General features: G+C 52.5%; 1 protein-coding gene across 3 annotated transcripts in view; it reads right to left on the reverse strand.

The window, feature by feature from the left end:
- Positions 1 to 6,735: 6,735 nt before the first annotated feature.
- The window catches only part of SLC6A17 (solute carrier family 6 member 17), a 56,726-nt gene continuing 41,841 nt past the window's right edge, over positions 6,736 to 21,620 (reverse strand). For all 3 annotated transcript variants that reach the window (XM_061410883.1, XM_061410884.1, XM_061410885.1), the window contains exons 7-12: positions 15,742 to 15,983; positions 15,277 to 15,469; positions 13,226 to 13,418; positions 12,491 to 12,650; positions 11,127 to 11,289; positions 6,736 to 10,655 (exon numbers count right to left, since the gene is read on the reverse strand). In XM_061410883.1, coding sequence (XP_061266867.1) covers positions 10,287 to 10,655; positions 11,127 to 11,289; positions 12,491 to 12,650; positions 13,226 to 13,418; positions 15,277 to 15,469; positions 15,742 to 15,983 — 1,320 coding nt within the window. In that variant the 3' untranslated portion in view covers positions 6,736 to 10,286. The remainder of the gene's footprint in view (positions 10,656 to 11,126; positions 11,290 to 12,490; positions 12,651 to 13,225; positions 13,419 to 15,276; positions 15,470 to 15,741; positions 15,984 to 21,620) is intronic.

Below are 21,620 nucleotides of genomic sequence, written 5' to 3' on the forward strand. Positions count from 1 at the left end.
AAATGTGACTGGGAAGAGAAGACCCAGGACAAGCCAGAAGCTAGAATGAGGAAGAGTCACAACAAGGGTATTAAAGAATTGACTGTAATGAATAGCTTTAAAGCCCTAGCTGACTGTGTCCTGGCAAACTCCCTTGGGGTCTCTCCCCTACTTTCCATTCTTCAGGGTGGTTAAACTCAGTCATTCCAAGAAAAGAGAGAGGATGTTGAGGGTAGGTGGGAGAGGTGAAAAAAGTCTTGCCAGCATCCCACTCCTAAGTCACTTGTTCATTCAATAAATATTTCTTGAATATCTACTATGTCCCAGAAGCTATTCCAGGCACTGGAAAACAATGAACAAAACATGTCTCCAGCCTCGCCCTGGTAAATCTCTGCTCTCTTGGTGTTTCCACACTGCAGGGTGTGTAGATGGTGAGAAGCCTGTGGGGAGATGGGTGGAGGGAGAAGGCTACCAGGGAAAAAGGAGGCCTGGAGATCAGAAAACTGGGATGGAGATAGGGGAACCCAGAAGGAGTAACCGAAAACAGAGGGCCTAGCCTGGGAGAGGCAGTGGGGAGAAAGGGAACTGGATAGGAGGGCCTCTGACTCAGCACACTGCCCAGCTTCTGGAGTAGGGGACTCTGCCTCAGGCCAGAGGCCTCCAGAGAAGACCTCACCACTTGCTGAAGGTTTTATCCTAGAGCTCTGGGCTAATCTGTTACCTGAGCCTCTCTGAAATTTTCCGGAGAATTGAGCATGTGGCAGTTGGCCTCACAGGGCTTGTCTCCCTCTATTCTGTGTGTATGAGGACCTCCTATTTCCTCAGAGCTCAGAACCCAGGAAGGAGAGAGCCCCCTGCTCAGCCAACCATGTGACAGCCTACTGTAGATGGGTGGGTGCTGCCCCCTGGTGGTGCTAGGATACCATGCTCCAGACCTCACTTGGCTGTGGTCCTGGGAGAAAAAGGGTCCCTCAATTCCAGGACCTCAGATTATCTCTCCCATCTGGGACTCAGCTTGCTCTCTCCCTTTTCCGTTGTTCTAAGACCTTGATAACTGACAGTTTTAAGCAAGACCACAAAGCAGTCACAGTTGGAAATTCTGAATTCCACAAACTTCTTTCCCTTCATTATCACCTTTTCTCCACTTTCCTTCCCTGGACGCCCAAGTTTCTTCTGGCTGGCTGGAAATGACATCCATCTGGGAGCCAGTTCATGCTTAGGTGTCAGCCACAGTGCGCTTTCCTCAGTAGGAATAAAGGTATGGCAAATAAAAAGAAAAGAGAGTAGTGTTTGATCCCAGAGTGGCCTGGATGGGGGGTGTCGGCTATGGAATGGCCCCTATAAGGCCCTTTCTCTCCTAGAGCTGAGGCTGATACGGAAGGCTTGAAAGCCTGACACCAAAGTTATTTACACTTCCTGATTTCCTACCTGGTGCAGGGCTCGAGCACTTTGGGAGGACATGAGCCACCCAGTCTCCTCTCCCTTTTTTGCTTTGGACTCTGGTTGTTTTGGGGGGCTCCAGGCCTAGCAACAGGCCAGTAGGTTCCAAGCCAAGGGCCTAACCATTGCTGTTCATATACCCCTGTTTCGGTATTCCAGCTCCAGCCAAGGACTGACCTCTCTTCCCTCAGATACAGGTCAAGGAGCCAGCATCCTCTCCCAGCCTTCCCTGCTTCCCAGACTGGTTAATTGAATTGCTTTATCAGCCATCATCATGGAGGCAGAGGGTGATAGAGCTTTTCCCCTTGTGGAGGGAGAGTAGGGGGGATGAGTGGAGGCTGAAACCTCCTTTGTGCTTATCACTTCACTTTATCTTGACTCCCACCCTCACCCCCAAGCAGCCTGCAGAGACTTGCAGGCTCCAAATCAAATGCTGATAGCCTTCCAGGAGGGATCTGGGAAGAACCCAGACGTTAGGACAGCCCACCAGGCCTTGCAGAGGTCAGCCGGAAGGGCTCTGCACAAGACAGAGACAGGGCTGGGTTGCAGTGAAAATCCTAGTGAAGGTATATTTGGGGCCCCAGGGGAATTCCAAAGATGGCCTTTTGGTGGTCCAGCTCTTAAAGGAAAAGGACCAGAACGGTGTAGACTACAAGCTCAGGCCTAGCCAGGACTGAGAGTATCATAAACCATGAACTTGGAGTCAAAAGACTGGAAGGGACCTGGGTGTCAACTCACAGGCACATTCTCCTTGAGAGAGTCCAGGCCTGAGGAGCAGCAGTGATTGCTGGGAGACTGAGCTGGGCCTGGGGTTGCACCAAGGGTCAAGAAAGACCCAGGGTCCATGTGGCTTCTGCAGGTAGAACAGTATTCATGGGAATCACAGGATTGGGGCAGCTAAGTGGACCCCAGAGCCCTCCTGGCTCAAGGCTGCTGAGGTAGAGACCTAGCCTGGGGGTAGAGAGCCAGAGTGCCCGTGCACACACAGTAGCTCAGGGCCCAGCTGGTAAGACTCCTTGGCACTCAGTGCTTCTCCATCTAGAAGAGTACAGATTATTCCCACTTGGGCCTAATTCCAGCAAAACTGGTTTATTCCATTAGTGTATTCATTAGTCCCCATGGGCCCGGTCCCCTCTAGCAGGGTCTTGGAGAAAGGAAAGCGGTGTCTGGAGAGGCAGAAAGAACTTTGGGTTCTCTTGGATGCTCATGAAGCCTAAGGGTCCTCCCCTGCTTGGGTCAGCTCTGGGAAGAGCAGATAGACCTAGAAGGCAGCCAGCTCTAACCCAGGGAGCCAAGGGCGGAGCTCTTCTCTGTAGCTGGCACCATGGCTCACATGGAGTAATCCTAATAATGGCTGGGTAGTTGTTAAGTGGCAGACATTGTCTTCTCCCCATTTCCCAGGGTTTCTTCCCACTATGTAAGTAAATGCAGGAGAGTCCCTAGCACTGGGGAATATAACAGGGACAGGACATGCCAAGTCAGATTATTATTGCTTCTACAAAAGCAGGGACCCCTGCCGGATCCTTCTTTGTATATTCTCAGTGCTTAGCACAGTCCCAGGTGCTCAGAACATGTGGTTTATGTTTGATGGATGGAATTAATGAGGCAGTGGGATGAGGGTAGAAGAGGGCCGGAGCCCTCCCTGTCAGCATCTTGCTATACTGGAGGGTGCATTGGATTGGGAGAAACGCAGTCTTTGGCTCAGTTTTGCCCCCACTTGGTTGACACTCAGGTCCCTTTCAGCTCTTTGACTCTAACTCCATGGTTTATGAGGCTCTGATTTCCCTGACTGTTCTATGAGAACGTTGGGCCAGATCAGCACTAAGGTTCATATTCTGGTTACTATTGCTGTGAAACAAATTACCCAGATTTCATGGTGTAAATCCAACAAGCTTTGTATTTTGCTCATGATTTTATGGGTCAGGAGTTAGGAAAGACTATTAGACAGCCCTTGCTTAGAGTCCCTCATACAGCTGCAAGCAGATGTGTCAGCTGGGGCTGCAGACATCTGAAGCTCAGCTGGGCTGAATGTTCACCGTGGTGCATCCATGTGGCTGGCAGTTGATGCTGGTTGTTGGCTGGGAGCTTGGCTGAAGCTGTCAACAGAATACCTGCAAACACATGTCCTCTCTGGCACAGGCTGGTCTCTGGATAGTTGCACTTCTTAGAAGGTAGCTGGGTTTCCCCAGAACTCCCAGTGGGAGTGGCATAACCTATTCTAATCTAGACTCAGAAGTCATGTAGCATCACTTCTGCCATATACTATTGGTCAAAGGAAGCTTTTGCCCACCAGATTCCAGGGGTGGAGCATGGACTCTGCTCCCTTGAGTGTTAAAGAATTTGAGGCCTTAAAAAAAAAAAAAAAAAGCCACCACATGCCTATGATCTGTAGAAGCCTTCTCCTTCTGTCCAAGGCCCTCAGGGTGGGGCTGGGTGAGGCTGTTTGGCTGGTAATGGTTGTTGGGGGAGCAGGAAGGTGTGTGGGATTGGTGAGACCTCCACACTTTGATACTCCCTTTCCTTCAAATGATGCCTTCTCTCCCCTCCTTCCTTGATTTCATTGAGTTTTAGGCTGAGACTGACCTTTCTGAATAGCTCTTGGAGAATGACTCACTGCAAGGGTAACGGGGGCCCTGGAATGAAGCAGGTGCATGAATGTACTCTAGTCGCAAGAAGAAAGAAAGCTAATATTTAATGAACTCTTATTCTTTTCCAGTTTAGAAAGAATTCTATACTGTATTCCAGCAGGTTTACTACAAGGAGTTCATTTTTCCTTCCCAACGTCTCTGTGAGGAAGGGATTTTATTGTTATCCTCATTTTAGAAAGTGGAGGTTTAGAGGGTTCAGGGACTTGCCTCATGTGGCAGGGTTGACAATAGAGCCATGACTCAAACCTAGCTCATGCCACCTGCCTGGGCAAACATGCAGCGAAAGATGTTGTCTCCCATGTCCCCTGCCCACATGCCCTTCTCTTCCTCCCTGTCTGCTCCCAGGGCAGGGCCCAAGTTTAACAATTCACCTCCTGTGAGAACTTACTTGTTTGTGCCCAACTCAGGTGCCAATGACTGATGATCTCTGCATCCTCCAATACGCCACAATTCCTTTGGTCCCCTTCCCATCAATAGGCGAGGTCTGTATGCCCTTCCATTAACTCTGGGCTGGAGAAGGCAATGGCACCCCACTCCAGTGCTCTTGCCTGGAAAATTCCATGGATGGAGGAGCCTGGAGGGCTGCAGTCCATGGGATCGCTGAGGGTCGGACACGACTGAGCGACTTCACTTTCACTTTTCACTTTCATGCACTGGAGGAGGAAATGGCAACCCACTCCAGTGTTCTTGCCTGGAGAATCCCAGGGACGGGGGAGCCTGGTGGGCTGCCGTCTATGGGATCACACAGAGTCGGACATGACTGAAGTGACTTAGCATAACTCTGGGCAGATGCTGTGGCCCACAGAGTATGGCTGAAGTGACACTGCCATTTTCCAGGCCTGGGCCTTAAGAAATTGGCAGCTTCCACCTCCTGTCTCTTGAAATGGTCTCTCTGGGTAACCTGAGCCATCGCATACAAGTCTGGCCACCCAGATGTGAACTGAGCTGTGGAGTCTAGTTGTCTGGGGAGTGCGTGAGCTTAGCTTGCCAACTGTTCTCACTGAGGTGCCGGTCATTTGAATGAATGTGAGTAAGCCTGCCTTGGGCCCTCTGGACCAGCTTATCTGCTAGTTGAATACCACTGAGCAACCTCAGTTGCCACTAGAAGAGCCACACAGATAAGCCCTGCCTGAATTCCTCACCCAAAAAACCACGCGGTATAATAAAATGGGTGTTTCAAGCCGCTAAGCTTTGGAGTAAATTGATACATAACAACATGTTATCTCATTCAATCCATTCATTATACCTATCTTACAGACTAGAAAATTAAAGTTCAGAGGGCTTAAATAACTTTCTCTAATTATTCTCTCAGGAAGCAGAAGTCTAGTTGTCATTTGAACTTGAACTTGGGACATCTGACTCTTAACTCCCTCAAACTCAAGAATCTGTGATACTGCTTCTTAGTGAATCAATGTGTCCTTTAGGGCTGGCATTCCAACCCCAAACATTACCTCCAAACAAAGAACTGAATTAATTTTCAAGGAGTGATATTTTTAGTACCAAGACATTCCCCTGTTTGAGAGAGAGGAGATTTGGAGATGGTGGGTGGGAGAGGAGGGGCTCCTTTCTCCAAACTCAGGACAGTGGGTGCTGATTTATTTATCTTTGTATATCCATAGCTGGCACAGAGTCTGTTCATGGTGGACACTTAATAAATGATTGTTCAAGAATAAATTAGCCCACAAAGGAATAAGAGATGCAAACTGTTAAGTGGAATAGGAGCTGGAGCAAGAGGTTGTTATGCCATCTGGTGGCCATTCTTGGAACACCACTTTCTTTTCTGTGGCAGGAAAAGGAAATGCAAAGTTCCTTGGGGGACTTAGGCTGTGTCAGGGATCAGGCAGCCTCATTCTAGACTGGAGTGGGGTGCTGTGGGGTGGGGCCTCCCCCAGGAGCCAGACTTTTTGTTTCTTCCAATGTCTGTGCTCCTTGAGAGTGAGCAAAGTGGCGCTTCCCCTATCCCCCCGGTTCACTCTGTTCTTCAGAGCTGAGCATTCAGCAGATGCTCAATAAATACTTGAGATTGAACTTTGAGAAAACAAGCAATGTACAGTCTCATATTTCATCTCTACCTTCTAATGAAGTTTGCGAAAGAGATAGCTACCTTGAAGAGATGGGCCATTCCCTCAGAATTTACACCACGGCCTGCTCCTGGAGAACTGCCCCCTACCTGAGTCCCAGGCCTCTGGACACAGGCACCTTCCCACCCCCAGCCCTCCCCGCCTCCACCCTGGCAGAACTTACCGGCTTTCTTCCTGGCAGTAAAGCAGGACAAGAATTTCCCCTATGACATCTTGTACACAGACACCAAACACCATCAGATGGAGCCTCATTTCCCTCACTTGGAAAAACCTGGACAACGGTGCATTTCTGAGCTGTTCCTCTGTGATCACAGGAGATCAGACGTGTGAACTACTCGGAATCCATAAGGCCTGCTGCCAGCGTATGTGCTATCAACCATTCTGGACGATTCCTAGGGAAATAAATGCGTGCCCTTCTTCATGCCCCTCAGACTCCTCAACTGGACAGCCAGGCAGCTTCCAGACTCCCACAGCGGTCCTTGCCCACCCCCGCCAATCCGGGCATTCACCCCAAAGCTGTCCTCAGGATCTGTGACCTCCCCATCCCCTCTCCCTGATCCCGGAGCAGGTCAGAAAGGCAAGAGGCATTTGGTAAGAACAGATGCTTTATTGTACACCATGTGGGGAGTAGAGAGGAAGGAGGGGCTGCAGGGGTGACGGTGCCTCATCCCCTCCCCTGGCCGAGCGTCCTTGACCCAGGGTTCTGACCAGCGTGGGACACGTGGACTGGAATCGCTCTGAACTGAAGCCAGAACTGAAAGGGTTGCTGGCCGTGTATGCTTGGGTCTGTACAAAGCAGTACCTAAGAAGAGAAGGGAGTCTGGGCTCTCCTTCTCCACCCCCACTCACTAGGCCCCAGTGAAGGGGCAGCAAGCCCCAGTGAAGGGGCCAGGCGGGGGCTCAGGGTGTCAAGCGTGTCCCAACCTGTATTCTGGTGGCAAGGGGTGGGGGTAGTGCGGCTGAGAAGAAGGGCAGAGGGCAGCCCCCTGCCTGTAACACTGCAGGCCTACTCGGGCCCGGACTATGCAGGCTCTGACCCCTAGCCTCACGTCCTATAGGCTGACTCGAGGGGTCTCTTCCTGGCACTAGGAAAGCAGCAGTCCCCACGGACTTATTGCTCAAGGGCAAAAGTCAGTCTAGTGGGCATCAACCTGTGTGCCCACTTGTCCACCCAACATGGGTCTCACTCAGGTTTCAGGTTGCCTCAGCAGAGAGGGCTCCCTGAGCAAGAAGCTGGTGATGGGGGCTGGAGGCCAGGCAGAGGTGGGACCAGGGACCAGGGACTCCTTCAGGGACACCCCTGCCCCACCCTGCCCCGCCCCGCCCAGGAGTCTGCTCTGTTCCCTGTGGACACTGCATGGACAGCACCAAAGTGAGCCACCTGGGGACTCTGTGCAGGAACACAGGGGCCCAGCCCTCTCTGGCCACCTCCTGCTCCTCCAGAGAATTTGGGGCTGGCTCTTACCTGTCAGATGCCCCACTTACCCTTGACCCCACTGGCCCCGCCCACTCCCAGCTCTCCTGAGAGTGAGCAGAGAGGTGTGTGTGTCAGAAGCACAGAGGACGGGCAGCCTTCTCTAAGCAGTCAGGGATGTCTCAAGGGCAAATGCAGGACAGAGGCACTCTGAGATGAGGCCCTCTGGGGGCCTGAGCATCGTCAGAAACCCAGCACTCTCCCAGGGGATGAAGAGCTTGTGACGCCAGTGGGTACAGCCAGAAGTCTGGCTGGAAAATAAATGTGCAGACTTCTCCCACCCCTTAAGACCCCTGATTTCCTGTCTCTGGCAAGCCTGACAGTGTGAAGGCAGTAAGTCACCAGCAAGAGGCATATGCTTTTCTCACAGGCTTCCCACAAGACTTTACCCTGAGGCCTTGCCCAACGTAGCTGAGAGGAGGAGGCAGCATGGTCTTCAGGAACGTGCACACTAGGAGTCATAGATCAGCACCCTACGCACACCCACATATGTGCACACACACACACACACAAACACACACACACACACACAAAGCTCTGGGCCCTACGTCTAATGGCAGAGACACGACGGGATGGGCCCAGCCTGCAGCAGCAGCTCTAAGCACTACCAAGCCCACAGGATCAAGCAGACGGCCCCAGCTCAGCCACCCTGTCACAGGCTGGCACGATAGGGCCTGGTCCAGCCACACGCTACAAAATTAAAAATATATCAAATATACAATGAAAATAGATCTGTACAGCACTGAGGATGAAAATAGTCCACCAGCCACAGTATAATATTGGGTTTGTCATTTAACAGCATTTACACCCACATGTACAGATTGAATATACAATAGAAACAGAATATATAGAAGAGTATATATAGTAGTGTCTCTCCTAGGGCCTTGATTTTCCTGTTGCTATTTCTGCTCGGGATTAGGCATAGGGCCAGGTAGGAGGTGCTGTCAGGTGAACGGGTGCCTAAGGCGGGATGCTGTGCCCCAAAGCTCATGTCTTTGTGTAGATGTGGGCCGCCCCTCCCCTCATACACTCAGGAAGGATGGGTGGGGCTGAGAAGGCTGGTAATGGGAGCATGTGCGGGGGAGGGATGAGGAAGAGAGATGGCGAGTGGACCCCAAATGTGGGGGGGAAGCCAAGGGACTAAGAGGTGAGGAGAGGATCTGGGGCTATTGTGCCCCAGTGCTGAGAGCACTCAGAGGCACAAGAGTGACTCAGGACCCTCTGTGAAGGGAGTCAGGCCGAGCACCAGGGCCTGTCCCCGCCGTGCCCACCACAGCTCTCAAAGCTGGACGTCTGCTGTCCCAGCCAGTCTTGCTCCCTCCCTCCGTCCCTTCTCTCCTTCCTTCCATCCACCCATCCTTGCATCCTTTCATCAGTCCATTCATCGCTTCGCACACTTCTGACCTCCGATCAGAACCTAATCCTCTTAACCTACAACCCTATCCTGGGGGAGTGAATGTAAGCATGGGTGGGGATGCTTCAAGGCTGGGACGCAGGACAGAGTCTCGGCCCTTGCCCTGGGCAGCTTCGGTGTCCCCAGCACTGCATGTGGCCCTCCCTACCACTGGCCAGGCAGCCTGGGAAAGGTTTCTGAGGTGTCCACACATGCCGTGCACACCGGGTGGCTGTGCTTATCCAAGGAGAGTGGAGGTGGCCCAGAGGGGCAGTGAAATTATCACTTTCTCCAGGTGTGAGCCCCTGAACTCCAGGGCCCCCTGTTCCAGGAGAGAAGCTGCCACTAGCAAGAGAGGCAGGCCCTGGGCGAGAGGGGAGGGGGTGTGCTTCACAATTGTGCTCCAAATCACCTGAATTGTGCTGGGAACCATTAGGTGTGCTCTGGAAACCTCTCCTCTCCCAAGGCAGAGGCAGAGGCACCACTCTGGGCTCCAGGACAGGGGTGGGAGGAGGGCAGGCAGGCTCAGCCCTAAGGGAGGGGGAATGGTTCTGGGGCCAGTCATCGCCCTCTCAGGCAGGATGTGGGAGCACTCCCCACCCACCCCAGGCAAGGCCGAGGACACTGGAAGGTCCGTCTAGAGCTGGGTGCTAAGGTGCTTAGGAGCTCCCTCATTTCACCACCTCTGCTGCCGTAGCTCATGCTCAAACCAGCGGGAGCCATCTGCCTCACCAAGCCGAGCCTGGGGATTTCTGCAGACTCCATCCCCAAATCAGAGCCCTGAGTCCTGGCACCTCTGTCCCATCACTAACCTGCAGTTGGGCACCTCTGGGCCAGGACACCCTGCCTAACCCATCCCGATGCCCCTCACCACAGCCACCACCTGGCAGCACAGACCTAAGGGGCCCCAAGACCTAAGAACTGCAGGCACCAGCAAGAGAGGGAGGGACTCGAGAGCAGCCGCTTGGAGACTCCCCTGTGCCAGGAGTTGGGACTTCTGGGTGGTTCCAGCTACTCAGCTGCAATTTGGTAAGACGATCTCAGAAGGTTAGCTGGGGTGGGGGCTTAGTTCGGGGGACAGAGCTTCTCCCAGCCCCCACTCAGATCTAGGGAGCACAAGTCGGCTGGGACAGGGGTGGGGCATGAGGCAGGGCAGAGCCCCACTCCTTGGGCTGAGGGCCTGGCCTGAAGGCGAGGTTAGATGGGGACACGTGGGCTGGCTGGGTGTGTGTGTTGGGGGTGGGGGTGAGGCGGGCAGAGCAGGGCAGTGGTCACAGCTCTGACTCAGGGGTGCCGGCCAGGAGGTAGCCGCTTCCATAGCGTCCATTGGGGTTGCCGCTGGTCTCCAGGGGTGATGTACTGCCAGGCCCTAGATAGGAGCGGTGAGTGGGCATGGGGGAGGGCGCCTCGCTGGGCACCTTGCTGAGGATGAAGCGGGTCTCGTCGTTCTCCTCCAGGTTGGAGATGTCCTTCATCATGCGGCCCTTCTTGTAGGACACGGAAAGGGTGTTGGAGCCGTCAGAGAGCAGGTGGAAGTGCCGCAGGACGAACACCACAGGGATGGGCAGGACGGCCACGACAATGAGCGTGATCAGGATAGCCATTGCCCAGTTGGGGAAATACAGGTAGCGCTCGGCAGCCTAGGGGTGCACACGGGTGAGTGCTGCCGCCTGCCTCGCTCTGCAGCAGCCTCACCCTCTCAGACTCCTCCCCACTCCCACCCCTCCCGCACTGCCCAGGCACTGGCAGAGTTGGGGTCATCAGGCGCTGATCCTCGGGTCAGCTGGTCCCCTTGGCTAAGAGCCTCCCCAAGTTTCTAGACTTGTGTAAAGTTGGGCTGGTCACAGAGTCATCCACAGGGAGGGGAAACATGGGTTAGAAAGACTGGACAAGTGCATTCAGCTTTCTGCCTGTTTTCCCATGTGTGTGATAGCAATAAAACCACCTCTCTCTTTGGGTTGCTGAAAAGTTACAGATCAGATGTACAGAGCCCCTGGTGGGGCCCGGCATCGAGTAGTCGCCCTGTAAGGGTTTATCTCTGTTTCCTGTTGTATTAAAGGCCTGGGAAGATGCCACCCCAGATCCCTGGGGTTTCAGGCCCCCGCTCTCACCTCCTCCCTGATCCAGGCGCTGTAGCCTGGGGGCGTGACCCCAAGCTGGATGATGCTGGCTGTGGTGAGCACAGCCATGCACAGCGGAGACACGAACTTCCACATGTAGAAATAGAAGCGGTAGGGCTGGAAGCCCAGCATCTCCGTCAGCTCCTGCATGAACCTGCCAGGAGCAGCAGAGAGTCCAGAAGTTGGCACCCCCACTGCACTTGCCCAATACCCCCAGACTCCTCCTCCAAAGCCTTCACTCACCAACCAGTCCCTTCTCTCCAGGCTCTTCTACTCTTCACATTCAGTACATTATTCTGCGGCCCTGCTGGCCTCTGAAAAGCCTCTGCTGACCTCCTCTAACTTACTCTGACTATGTCACATCACATCTCACCCAGGGAAAGGGTACAGGCCACAGGACATGCCCTGGGCACGTGGATAGGCTCCAGAGGGCTTTCCTGGGCACCCAACCCCACTCACACCGACCTGGCTCTAGACTCCCCCTGCTGGAAGAGAGGTAGAAGTGCCTGTCCCTGGCGTCCAAAGGCAGAAGGCTGCCCCGACTCAGGTTTCTAACCATTGGGCCTATGGGTGGAATTCGGAAGACTGGCAGACTGTGTACATGAATAGCATTTAAAAAATCATCTTTACCTCAGTAACACCTAACTGAAATCTTGTGTTTCTTTCTATTACAAGAGCAAGCAATGACAGCAGTATTATCAGTACCCATGAGGCTGTAAAGAATTGCTTAAATCACAGATATTCTATCACATTACAATTGAGATACCTACAAATCTCATTCATGCTCATCACTACTTAGAAATTACCACTGTTATTAGACCCACAGCTAGATCTTGTAACTTAATGCAGTTAAGAATAAAGCACACGTGTAATCACAGATTTAAAACATTATTAAGGGCTTCCCTGGTGGCTCAGTGGTTAAGAATCCGCCTGCCAATGCAGGAGACATGAGTTCGGTCCCTGGTCCAGGAAGATCCCACATGCCTCAGGGCAACTAGGCCCATGCACTACAACCACTGAGCCTGTGCTCTGGAGCCAGAGAACCACAACCACTGAGCCTGCGTGCCTAGAGCCCATGCCCTGCAACAGAAGAAGCCACTGCAAGGAGAAGCCCACGCACTGCAACTAGAATGGCCTCACTCCAGCCAAGCAGCCTTGGGCAATTGCATCCTCTCTCTGAGACTTGGTTTCCCTAAATGATCTGTAGGGGGGCACTTTCTGGCTAACATTCTGACTCTGTGACCTCCTGCCTAAATCACAAGCAACCCTGGAAACACAGCACTCTCCAGGGAGTCATGAGGGGACGGACCTCTCCTCCTGTTCCCTACCTCTCCCCACGCACCCCCACCCCTTACTTCTTGGTCCCATAGATCCAGGCCACCGCGACATTCTCGAGGATGACGATGACGGTGAGCGGCAGGGTGGCCGAGTAGTCATCAAACATGGTGACGAAATAGTTTCCGGAGCGCTGGACGAACAACAGCCCCACGAAGAATGCAAAGACACAGCAGCCCACTACAGAGAGCCGGGAGGCCAGTGTGGGGGCAAAGGTGCAGGGTGGGTGGGGCCTGGGGTGTCTTCAGGGCCCCCAGGTTCCTCCCATCCCAGCCCTCCCCCCAGCAGGCCTGCAGCTCACCCTCCAGAAGGCCCAGCCCTATATGGAGTGGGGCAGGGGTCCAGATGCCCAGGTTCTGAGCTCCCACTCCACTAGGTGGGGAGCACCCTGGAGCTGGGAGTGATCAGGATGAAACAGGGTGCAGGGCTGGCAAGGAAGGAGGCCATCCTGCCCAGACACCCCAGCAGGCCCTTGGGGAGAGGGGCAAGTGAACCAAGAAAGAGGCCTAGTTCCCAGCCCAGGTTTGGCACAGATTCCCAAATAGCCTTCTCCCTTCTGGCTCTGAACTGCTCTTCTTGGGGTGGTTCCAGATGCATCCCGGGTTGGGTGGGGGTAGGGAAGCTTTCTAAGTATGGAGTCATGAATAACCCAGTGGGAACCAAATCTTTCTAAAGTCAAAACCACCACCTGATCACTTCCCCCCACCCTCCCGGGGCAGCCCACAAGGCCACTGGGGACCACTGGGAGGAGTTACCTGTGAACATCTCCTTGGGCACCTTGAAAGTGTCAATGATGGGTGTGGTGATGCCCGCCATGGTGCCGATCATACTGCCCAGGCCCAGGTTGATGAGCATCAGGAAGAACATAACAGACCAGAAGGGGGATGCAGGGAAGTGCGTCATGGCCTCGGTGAAAGCAATGAAGGCCAGGCCTGTGCCCTGCACAGACTGAGGGTGGGGGCAGAGGGTGGGGCTCAGTGGGGGCCATGCCCACCTGGGAGCCTCCTGCTTCCTTCTCTCTGCCCTTGGAGCTTTAGGAATAACCGTTCCCTCTTTCCCAGTGATCCCTGCCCCCACCTAAATTCTCTTGTTTCTGGCCAGTGGGTCTCAAACTTGAGTGGGCATCAGAATACACCCCAGGGAGTAAAACACTAATTCGGGACTTCACCTGTGAGACCTGGAATCTACGCATTGTCCAAGGACCCCCAGCGATTCACATGAAGATACTCTCTTTTAGAAACATAACCAGCTCAAGACTCTCCTCCTCTGAGTAGTGCAGCCGCCCCCAGCTCTGAATTCCAGACCTTACCGTAGTGGTCTCAGCCTCTGCTGCCCAATGGACTCACATTGGAGCCTTTAAAAAACACTGATGCCTGAGTCCCTCCCCAAGGACAATGATCTGCTTGGCTTAGGGGTAAAGCTGGATATTAAGGTTTTATAAAGCTCCCAGGGGAATCTGATGGGCAGCCAAGGTAGAGAACCACTGCTGCAATGTTGGGTCCCCCGCTCATGGGGATCTGACCACACACTGTCCACTGACGTCACTTCTGTGCTCTCCTTGTAGCGTCAGGGTCAGGGAACACCCACCCCAACTGTGTGAGAGTAGTTCTTGTTATTTGGTTGTTATCAAGATTGTATTATATTTTTAAAAAATCCTACTTCTATCCAGAGGACCAGGCCCCACCTGTGAGAATGGGGCAGGGTCTCAAGGAAGGGGGCCGTCCTTTATACTGTCAGGGGAAGAAACCAGGGCAGGGGAGCCCAGACAGGGCCTTTTAGCTCTTGATCACATGAGAGAGGTGACAGGGGACTCAGTCCCTGAGCATTAGGTCGGTGCCAGTAGAATGCAGCTAACTTTTCAACTATTCATGGGGTTCTTGATGTTTGAACAAACTCCTGGAGATAGCGAAGGACAGAGAAGCCTGGTGTGCTGCAGTCTACGGGGTTGCAAAGAGTCAGATGTGACTGAGCAACTGAACAATGACTTTTTAACAAGCAGGGAAAGCTTCACCATCCCTGGCTCCATGGAGGCTGGCAGAGGCTGACAGACGGGAGCTGGCGCAGCCCCCAGTGCGCCCTGGCATGAGCTGGATCCCAGGACCCCATGGGCATGTCTGTCTCCTGTTACCCCTTCTCACGGAACACTTTGAAAGTCTCTGGCTGTGCAAACGGGGACAGAAGCAGAGTGTCTAAGCTTGGGCCTGCTTGTTAACGAAGGGCAGCATATCCTTGCCTTCCCCAGGGGCTAAAGGTCATTGTGGCCATGCCAGTGGGGGAGGGGCAGAAGCATCAAGACTTGAACCCTGGCTCCCCAACTTCCTAGCTATGAGATCTCGAGCATGCTCCCAACTTAAAGGCTGCTTGCCTGTAAAACAGGAGACAACATTAACACTCAGCTCTCAGAGCTGCCATGAGGGCCCGGAGGGACAGGCAGCAAGGGGTAGACACTAATGCAAAGACTCGCATCCTGTATGCCGTGTCTAAGGCACAGGTCCCAGTGCATTCCACGTGGCAGTGATGGCTGCACAGGAAACCCGTTCAAGAAACGGGAGAGCTGTCCCGTTCCCTGGGATTTCTGGGATGTGTCTGTCTTGTCTTCTCAGTGAGAATCAGCCTACCTCAGGGCAGGGGTTTTGGCCAGTACCTTTCACTCTGGGCACATAGTAGATCCTTGCTTATCAAGCCAAAGAATGAGTCCCTGGTGGCTTTCTGCACCCAAGCTCCAGCCACCCATAGCCTGTCTCTGGGCCCTGCACTCCCACATCTGTCTTCCTGCCCGTCCATGGAAGGACAGCCTCCCCCATACCTTATCTAGCTCATCCTCCAGAAGGCAGGGATCGAGGCCCAGGGCTGAGAAATGGTCCTCCTTTACAGTCTTGATGACCTTGTACATCTCTGCATAGTCCTTGGTGGTGAGGTGGGAGAAATTGACGTGGGGAGGGATGAGGGCCCGGCTCAGGACGTCATTGTTGAGGTACCCCAGGATTTTCTCAGCATTTCTGCAGCACAAAAGAGACAGCAAAGTAAAAACATTAAAAAAAAAAAAAGTGCAGGTAAAAAGGCAGGACTGGGCACCATCCAGGGGCACCTCGCAGACACCCAGGAAGGTCACTGAAGACCATGGACACAGATATCTCTGAAGCTGGCCCTGTGGTCCAGGGCTGAGGACAGAGAGCTGCTCTGACCTCCATCCCCCAGCCCGGGTGGAGGGGGGCTCTCCCAGGGGAAGGTGGACTGGAGAAGAGAGGACAGGAGGAGAGGTGCCACCTACTCGACCACACACTTCTCGTTCATGATGTTGGCCTTGAAGCCCAGCACAGCGAACACCACGAGGGTGGCCAGCACCGAGGTGAAGAAGTTGATGAAGGACACCAGGGCGGCATCAAAGTGGCAGTTGTTGTCCTGCTTGTTGTAGCTGGAGAAGGCTATGACGCCCCCGAAGCCCAGCCCCAGGGCGAAGAAGACCTGTGTGGCTGCCTCCCGCCAGACCTGGGGGTCCAACATCTTGTCCAGCTACAGCCGGGGAGGGGGAGCCATGGCAGGGCGAAGAAAAGAGACACAGAGATAACGGCTTTAGCGAATTCCCTGGCAGTCCAGTGATTAGGACTCAGCACCTCCACTGCCGTGGCCTGGTTTCCATTCCTGATGGGGGGAACTAAGATCCCACAAGCCACGTGGGGCAGCCAAAAAAAAAAAAGAGCTTTATTCACCTGCAGTAGAATTTCCACCACACCCCCTTTCCTCAGCCTCACAGAGGCAGCGTGGCACAGTGGTAAAGAACTGTGGCTGTGTGACCTCGGGCAACTCCCCCAGCCCCCTGAGCCTCATGTTCCCCACAGGTGAAACGCAGAAAACAAGCGTATCAGGAATCTAAAGCATACAATGAACTAGTGAACATTACAAAAAAGAACCAGACTCACAGACACAGAGAACAAAGCAGTGGTTACCAGCTGGAGGAGGTGGGGAGGGGCAACATAGGAGTAGGGGTGAAGAGGCACAAACTATTAGGCTTCAAATAAACTGCAGGGATGTACTGTACCTCACAGGGAACACAGCCAATGTTTTATAATAACTATAAATGGAGTATAACCTTTAAACACTGTGAATCACTATATTGTACTCCTGTAACTTTAACAATATCGTACAAAAACTGTGTGTGTGCATGTGTGTGTATGTGCCCGTGTGTGTGTGTGCCAGTGTGTGTGTGCCCGTGTGTACGCCCATGCGTGCGCTCAGTCACGTCCAACTCTTTGTGACCCCATGGACGACTACTACTACAGCCTGCCAGGCTCCTCTGTCCATGGCATTTTCCAGGCAAGAATCCTGGAGCAGGTGGCCATGTCCTCCTCCAGGGGATCTTCCTGACCCAGGACTGAACTTGCACCTCTTGCATCTTCTGCATCGGCAGGCAAATTCCTAACCCCTGCGCCACCTGGGAAGTCTGTACATCAACTCTACTTTAATAAAAAAAAATAGTATCAACTTCAGATGATTGTTGTGGGCCCTAGGTAAGATAAAATCAATGCTGTGTGCTTAATAGTAAGTTCCAAGTTAATTTTAACTGCTATCACTGCTTACCATGGAGCTATCATATCAAGGAACATCTTCAAGGCTATCAGCAATGATGTGTAGGGCAAACTCTAGGGAGTGTCATTCACTCAGACTACAGTGTGAATGGTGCCTCCTGGAGTCATGCAGCGTACAGCCCACACAATAGTACAAGACAAGTAAGAACACCAATATCTCCCCGATACCTCCTCCACTTCCAACCATGAGAAAGACACCAACTTCTCCCTCTTGCTCACCCAAACTCCCTTTTCCAAAAAAGAAAAAGACCTAAAGTTCATTTGCACATGCCCTAGATCACAGAAGAACCACCCCCTCAGCTCACCCAACTCGAAGCATAGAACTCAGACACTTCTGAGAGAGGGGACCCCTTGCCAGACCCTCAGACGTGAGAGGAGCCAGGGCCTCCACAGCATCTAGAGGGCATGGAGTAACTTCCAAACATTTTCATGTCTGTTTTCCCTTTACTGTTTGCTCCTCAAGGCAGCGACTAGGGCTTGGGCCCGGCATAGGATTTTAGAGTCAGACAGACCCAGATCTAAGTCTGACTCCCTCTTGAAACCGTTGAGAAGGCTTAGGCAAGTGATGGTGCCTGTTTTATGAGCTTCTGTTTTCTCAGCTGAAAAATGGGAATAATAATAAAGTCTTTGTCCCAAAAGGCCAAAGAATGTTCTACCATACAATTGCACCCATTTCACATGCTACCAAGGTAATGCTCAAAATCCTTCAAGTTAGGCTTTAATAGTATATGAACCGGGAACTTCCAGATGTACAAACTGGATTTTAAAAAGGCAGAGGAACCAGAGACCAAATTGCCAGCATCTGTGGGATCATAGAAAAAGCAAGGGAATGCCACAAAAACATCTACTTCTGCTTCATTACTATGCTACAGCTTTTGACTGTGTTGATCACAACAAACTGTGGAAAGTTCTTAAAGAGATGAGAATACCAGATCACCTTACCTATCTCCTGAGAAATGTACACAGGTCACAAAGCAACAGTTAGAATGAGACATGAAACAACAGACTGGTTCAAAGTTGGGAAAGGAGTACATCAAGGCTATATACTGTCACCTGTTATTTAACTTATATGCAGAGTATATCATGTGAAATGCCGGGCTGGATGAATCATAAGTTGGAATCAAGATTGCTAGGAGAAATATCAACAACCTCAGATATGCAGATGATACCACTATTCTGGCAGAAAGCAAAGAGGAACTAAAGAGCCTCTTGATGAAGGTGAAAGAGGAGAGTGAAAAAGCTGGCTTAAAACTCAACATTCATAAAACAAAGGTCATGGCATCTGGTCCCATCACTGCACTGGAAATAGATGGGGGAAAAGTGGAAACAGTGGCAGATTTTATTTTCCTGGGCTCCAAAATCACTGTGGACAATGACTGCAGCCATGAAATTAAAACACACTTGCTCCTTGGAAGAAAAGCTGTGACAAACCTAGAAAGCATGTTAAAAAGCAGAGACATTACTTTGCTGACAAAGGTCCATATAGTCAAAGCTATGAGTTTTCCATTAGGCATGTACGGATTTGAGAGTTAGACCATAAAGAAGGCTGAGTGCCAAAGAATTGATGCTTTCAAACTGTGGTGCTGGAGAAGACTCTTGAGAGTCCCTTGGACGGCACAGCAAGGAGACCAAACCAGTCAATCCTAAAGAAAATCAAACCTGAATATTTGTTGGAAGGACTGATGCTGAAGCTGAAGCTCCAAGCTTCACTTTGGCCATCTGATGTGAAGAGATGACTCAATGGAAAAGACCCTGATGCTGGGAAAGAATGCAGGCAGGAGGAAAGGGGACGACAGAGGATGAGATGGTTGGATGGCATCACCGACTCAATGGACACGAGTCCGAGCAAACTTCAGGATGCAGTGAAAGACAGGGAAGCCTGGCCTGCTGCAGTCCATAGGGCTGCAGAGTTGGACACGACTTAGCGACTGAACAACTCCCTCCCAAAGTGATTGTGAAGATCAAATGTACAGTCTCAAGCAGTGCCTCGTGCACAGGATCATGTAATCCTGACAAAAGGCCTCTGACCAGGTCAAGCCAGGGGTGGGCTTTTGGTTTTTGCGGGTGTTTGGGGGAATTTTTTTGGTGGAGGGGAAGGAATTGTTATTCATATTTGGAAAGAGCAAACTAAGACCAAGGATGAAATAACTCACTCAAAGCACTGGAGCCAGCCCGCTGAGACTCAGGAGTTACTAAATACAGACTGTCCGACACTGGGCAGCGGCATCCTCCCAGCTCCAGCTCCTGACACAGCTGGCCTGCAGCTACACTCCTCTGACCACTTTCCCCTCAGACCTCTGCTGCTGAGGCTGACCAAAGTGACTTGACTCCACACAGATGAGGAAGGCAAGGAGTGAACTAGAAAATCTGCCTCCCCTGCGGGGACAGCCCCACATGGTCCCAGGCCGGCTGCCCCTTGCTGCATGCCTGTGAGGGAGTCTGTTCCTTGTGGGCACAGTAAAATTATGGGCTTGGGTTCTTCCAGCTCTGATATTTCAGCCCTAACACTGAGGGCAGAAGCTCAGCATCTCAGCAGCTTCCCAGTCATGTCTGAGCACCAGGAGTCACTCCCCAGCTGAGAAGGTGGTGGCATGCATGGAGGTTGGCAGAATGATGGGTTCAGGGAGGAGGAGGAGAAAAGGAAGGTGACAGCAGAGCCTTCTGGCTTCGGGTCCTGTACACAGGTGGAGGCCCGGGAGCACTGCCTGGCTGGCTAGTATTCGAATTCCAGGGAGATTACAGTCTCCCATCATGTGCTGAAGAGATAAAGCCATCTTTGGCCCACCAAGAAAGCCCAATGTGCAGACCTTAAGGAGCCAAGAGCCCCTTGCATCCTCCCACCCCCTCTCCCTCACCGTACTCTCAACAGCTATAATGTGCTGGGGGCTCCCTGTGGATACGACATCAGCCACTCGCTCAGCAAACCCTGTGGACCAGGCCTGGTCCACAGCAGGTAAGGTCCCAGCTCTCATGGAGCTGACGTTCTAGTTGGAGAGATGGACATTGGTCAGACGAGCCTATAAACAGATGCTAAGTTCCAAAAGTGACAAGGGCTGAGAAAGCCAGGTACCTAATTCTAGGAGAGCGTGTGATGGGGGATTTGAGTTGAGTCAGGTCAGGGAAAGCTTCCAGAGGAAGAGATCTTTTTTTTTTTGGTTGCACTGGGTCTTCATTGCTGCACTTGGGCTTTCTTGAATTGCAGCAAGTGGGGGGGCAGTTACTCTTTGTAGCAGTGCACAGGCTTTCTCACTGTGCTGGCTTCTCTGGTTGTGAAGCATGGGCTCTAGGTGCACAGGCCTTAGTAGCTGCAGCACGCAGGATCAGTAGCTGTGGCGCATGGTGGCACGTGGAATCTACCAGACCAGGGATTGAACCCGTGTCTCCTGCATTGGCAGACAGATTCTTATCCACTGTGCCACCAGGGAGTCCAGAAAGGGTTGTTAGAGCCCCTCACTAAAGGGAGGGAAGAGGACTCAGACAGAGGGAACAGTGTGTGCAGAGGCCCTGAGGGGGAAAAGGAAGGATACCCTTTTCACATGGGGTGTGTGGAAGAAGGGAAGTAGAGGAGGCCAGCCTGACTGGAGTGCTGAGGACAGGCCGGAGTGGAACAGGAGAGGCTGGGAGAGTCAGTGGAGCCTGAGCAGACGAGCGTGAGGATCCTGTCTTGATCCTAAAAAAGCACTGAACAGGGAAAGCAGTGAGGGGTGTGAAAGCGGTAGGAAACTGTCAGGTGGGCATTTCTAAAAGAAACCAGCGAATGCAGCAGACCTGCAAGGAAACACTTTCTGGGGCCCAGGTGGGAGATAATGGTGGCATTGTCTGGGGTTAGGGAGGTACAGATGGAGAGGCTATAGCGGGAAAACCCAAGCCTGCTTTAGTGATGGACTGCTGATGGGGGGCGCTGGAGGGAGAGATGCCAGGGTGACGGCCACATCTCTGGCCTGCAGACCCTAGTGGGTGGAGATGGAAACAGTGGAAGAGGGGCAAGACTCGATGGGGTTTGAACAGGGGAGGTCCAGACATCCCTTCTAGAAATATTGAGTTTAATGTGTCCTTGAGATCTCTACAAGGAGATATCAAGCCAGCAGTCAGACAAATGAGTTTGGAGCTTCGAGGGGAGCACAGAGCTTGAGGCATGATGTGTGAGAAGCAGATGGACCAGAAGGGACTGCAGCTGAGGCTGTGGGTAGAGCGAGAAGAGGCAAGAGCCGGGGCCAAGTCAAGGTCTCCGAGTTTAAAGCAGGAAGGAGGGGACTTTCCTGGTCCAGGAGTTAGGAATTTCCTACCAGTGCAGGGGACACGGGTTCAATCCCTGGTCTGGGAAGAGCCCACATGACACGGGGTAACTAAACCTGTGTGCCGCAACTACTGAGCCCATGTTCTAGAGCTTGTGCTCTGTAACAAGAGAAGCCACCGCCATGAGAAGCCCATGCACCGCAACTAGGGAGTAGCCCCTGCTCACTGCAACTAATGTAGCCAAAAAAGCCAGCAGGGAAGAAGCTCAAACAAGGGAGGGAGAGGAGCAGCAGCAGTGGAGGCAGGAGGAAAAGCGACAGAGGTCATG

The sequence above is a fragment of the Bos javanicus genome, chromosome 3 (genome assembly GCF_032452875.1).
Source record: "Bos javanicus breed banteng chromosome 3, ARS-OSU_banteng_1.0, whole genome shotgun sequence".
Lineage (NCBI taxonomy): Eukaryota > Metazoa > Chordata > Mammalia > Artiodactyla > Bovidae > Bos > Bos javanicus.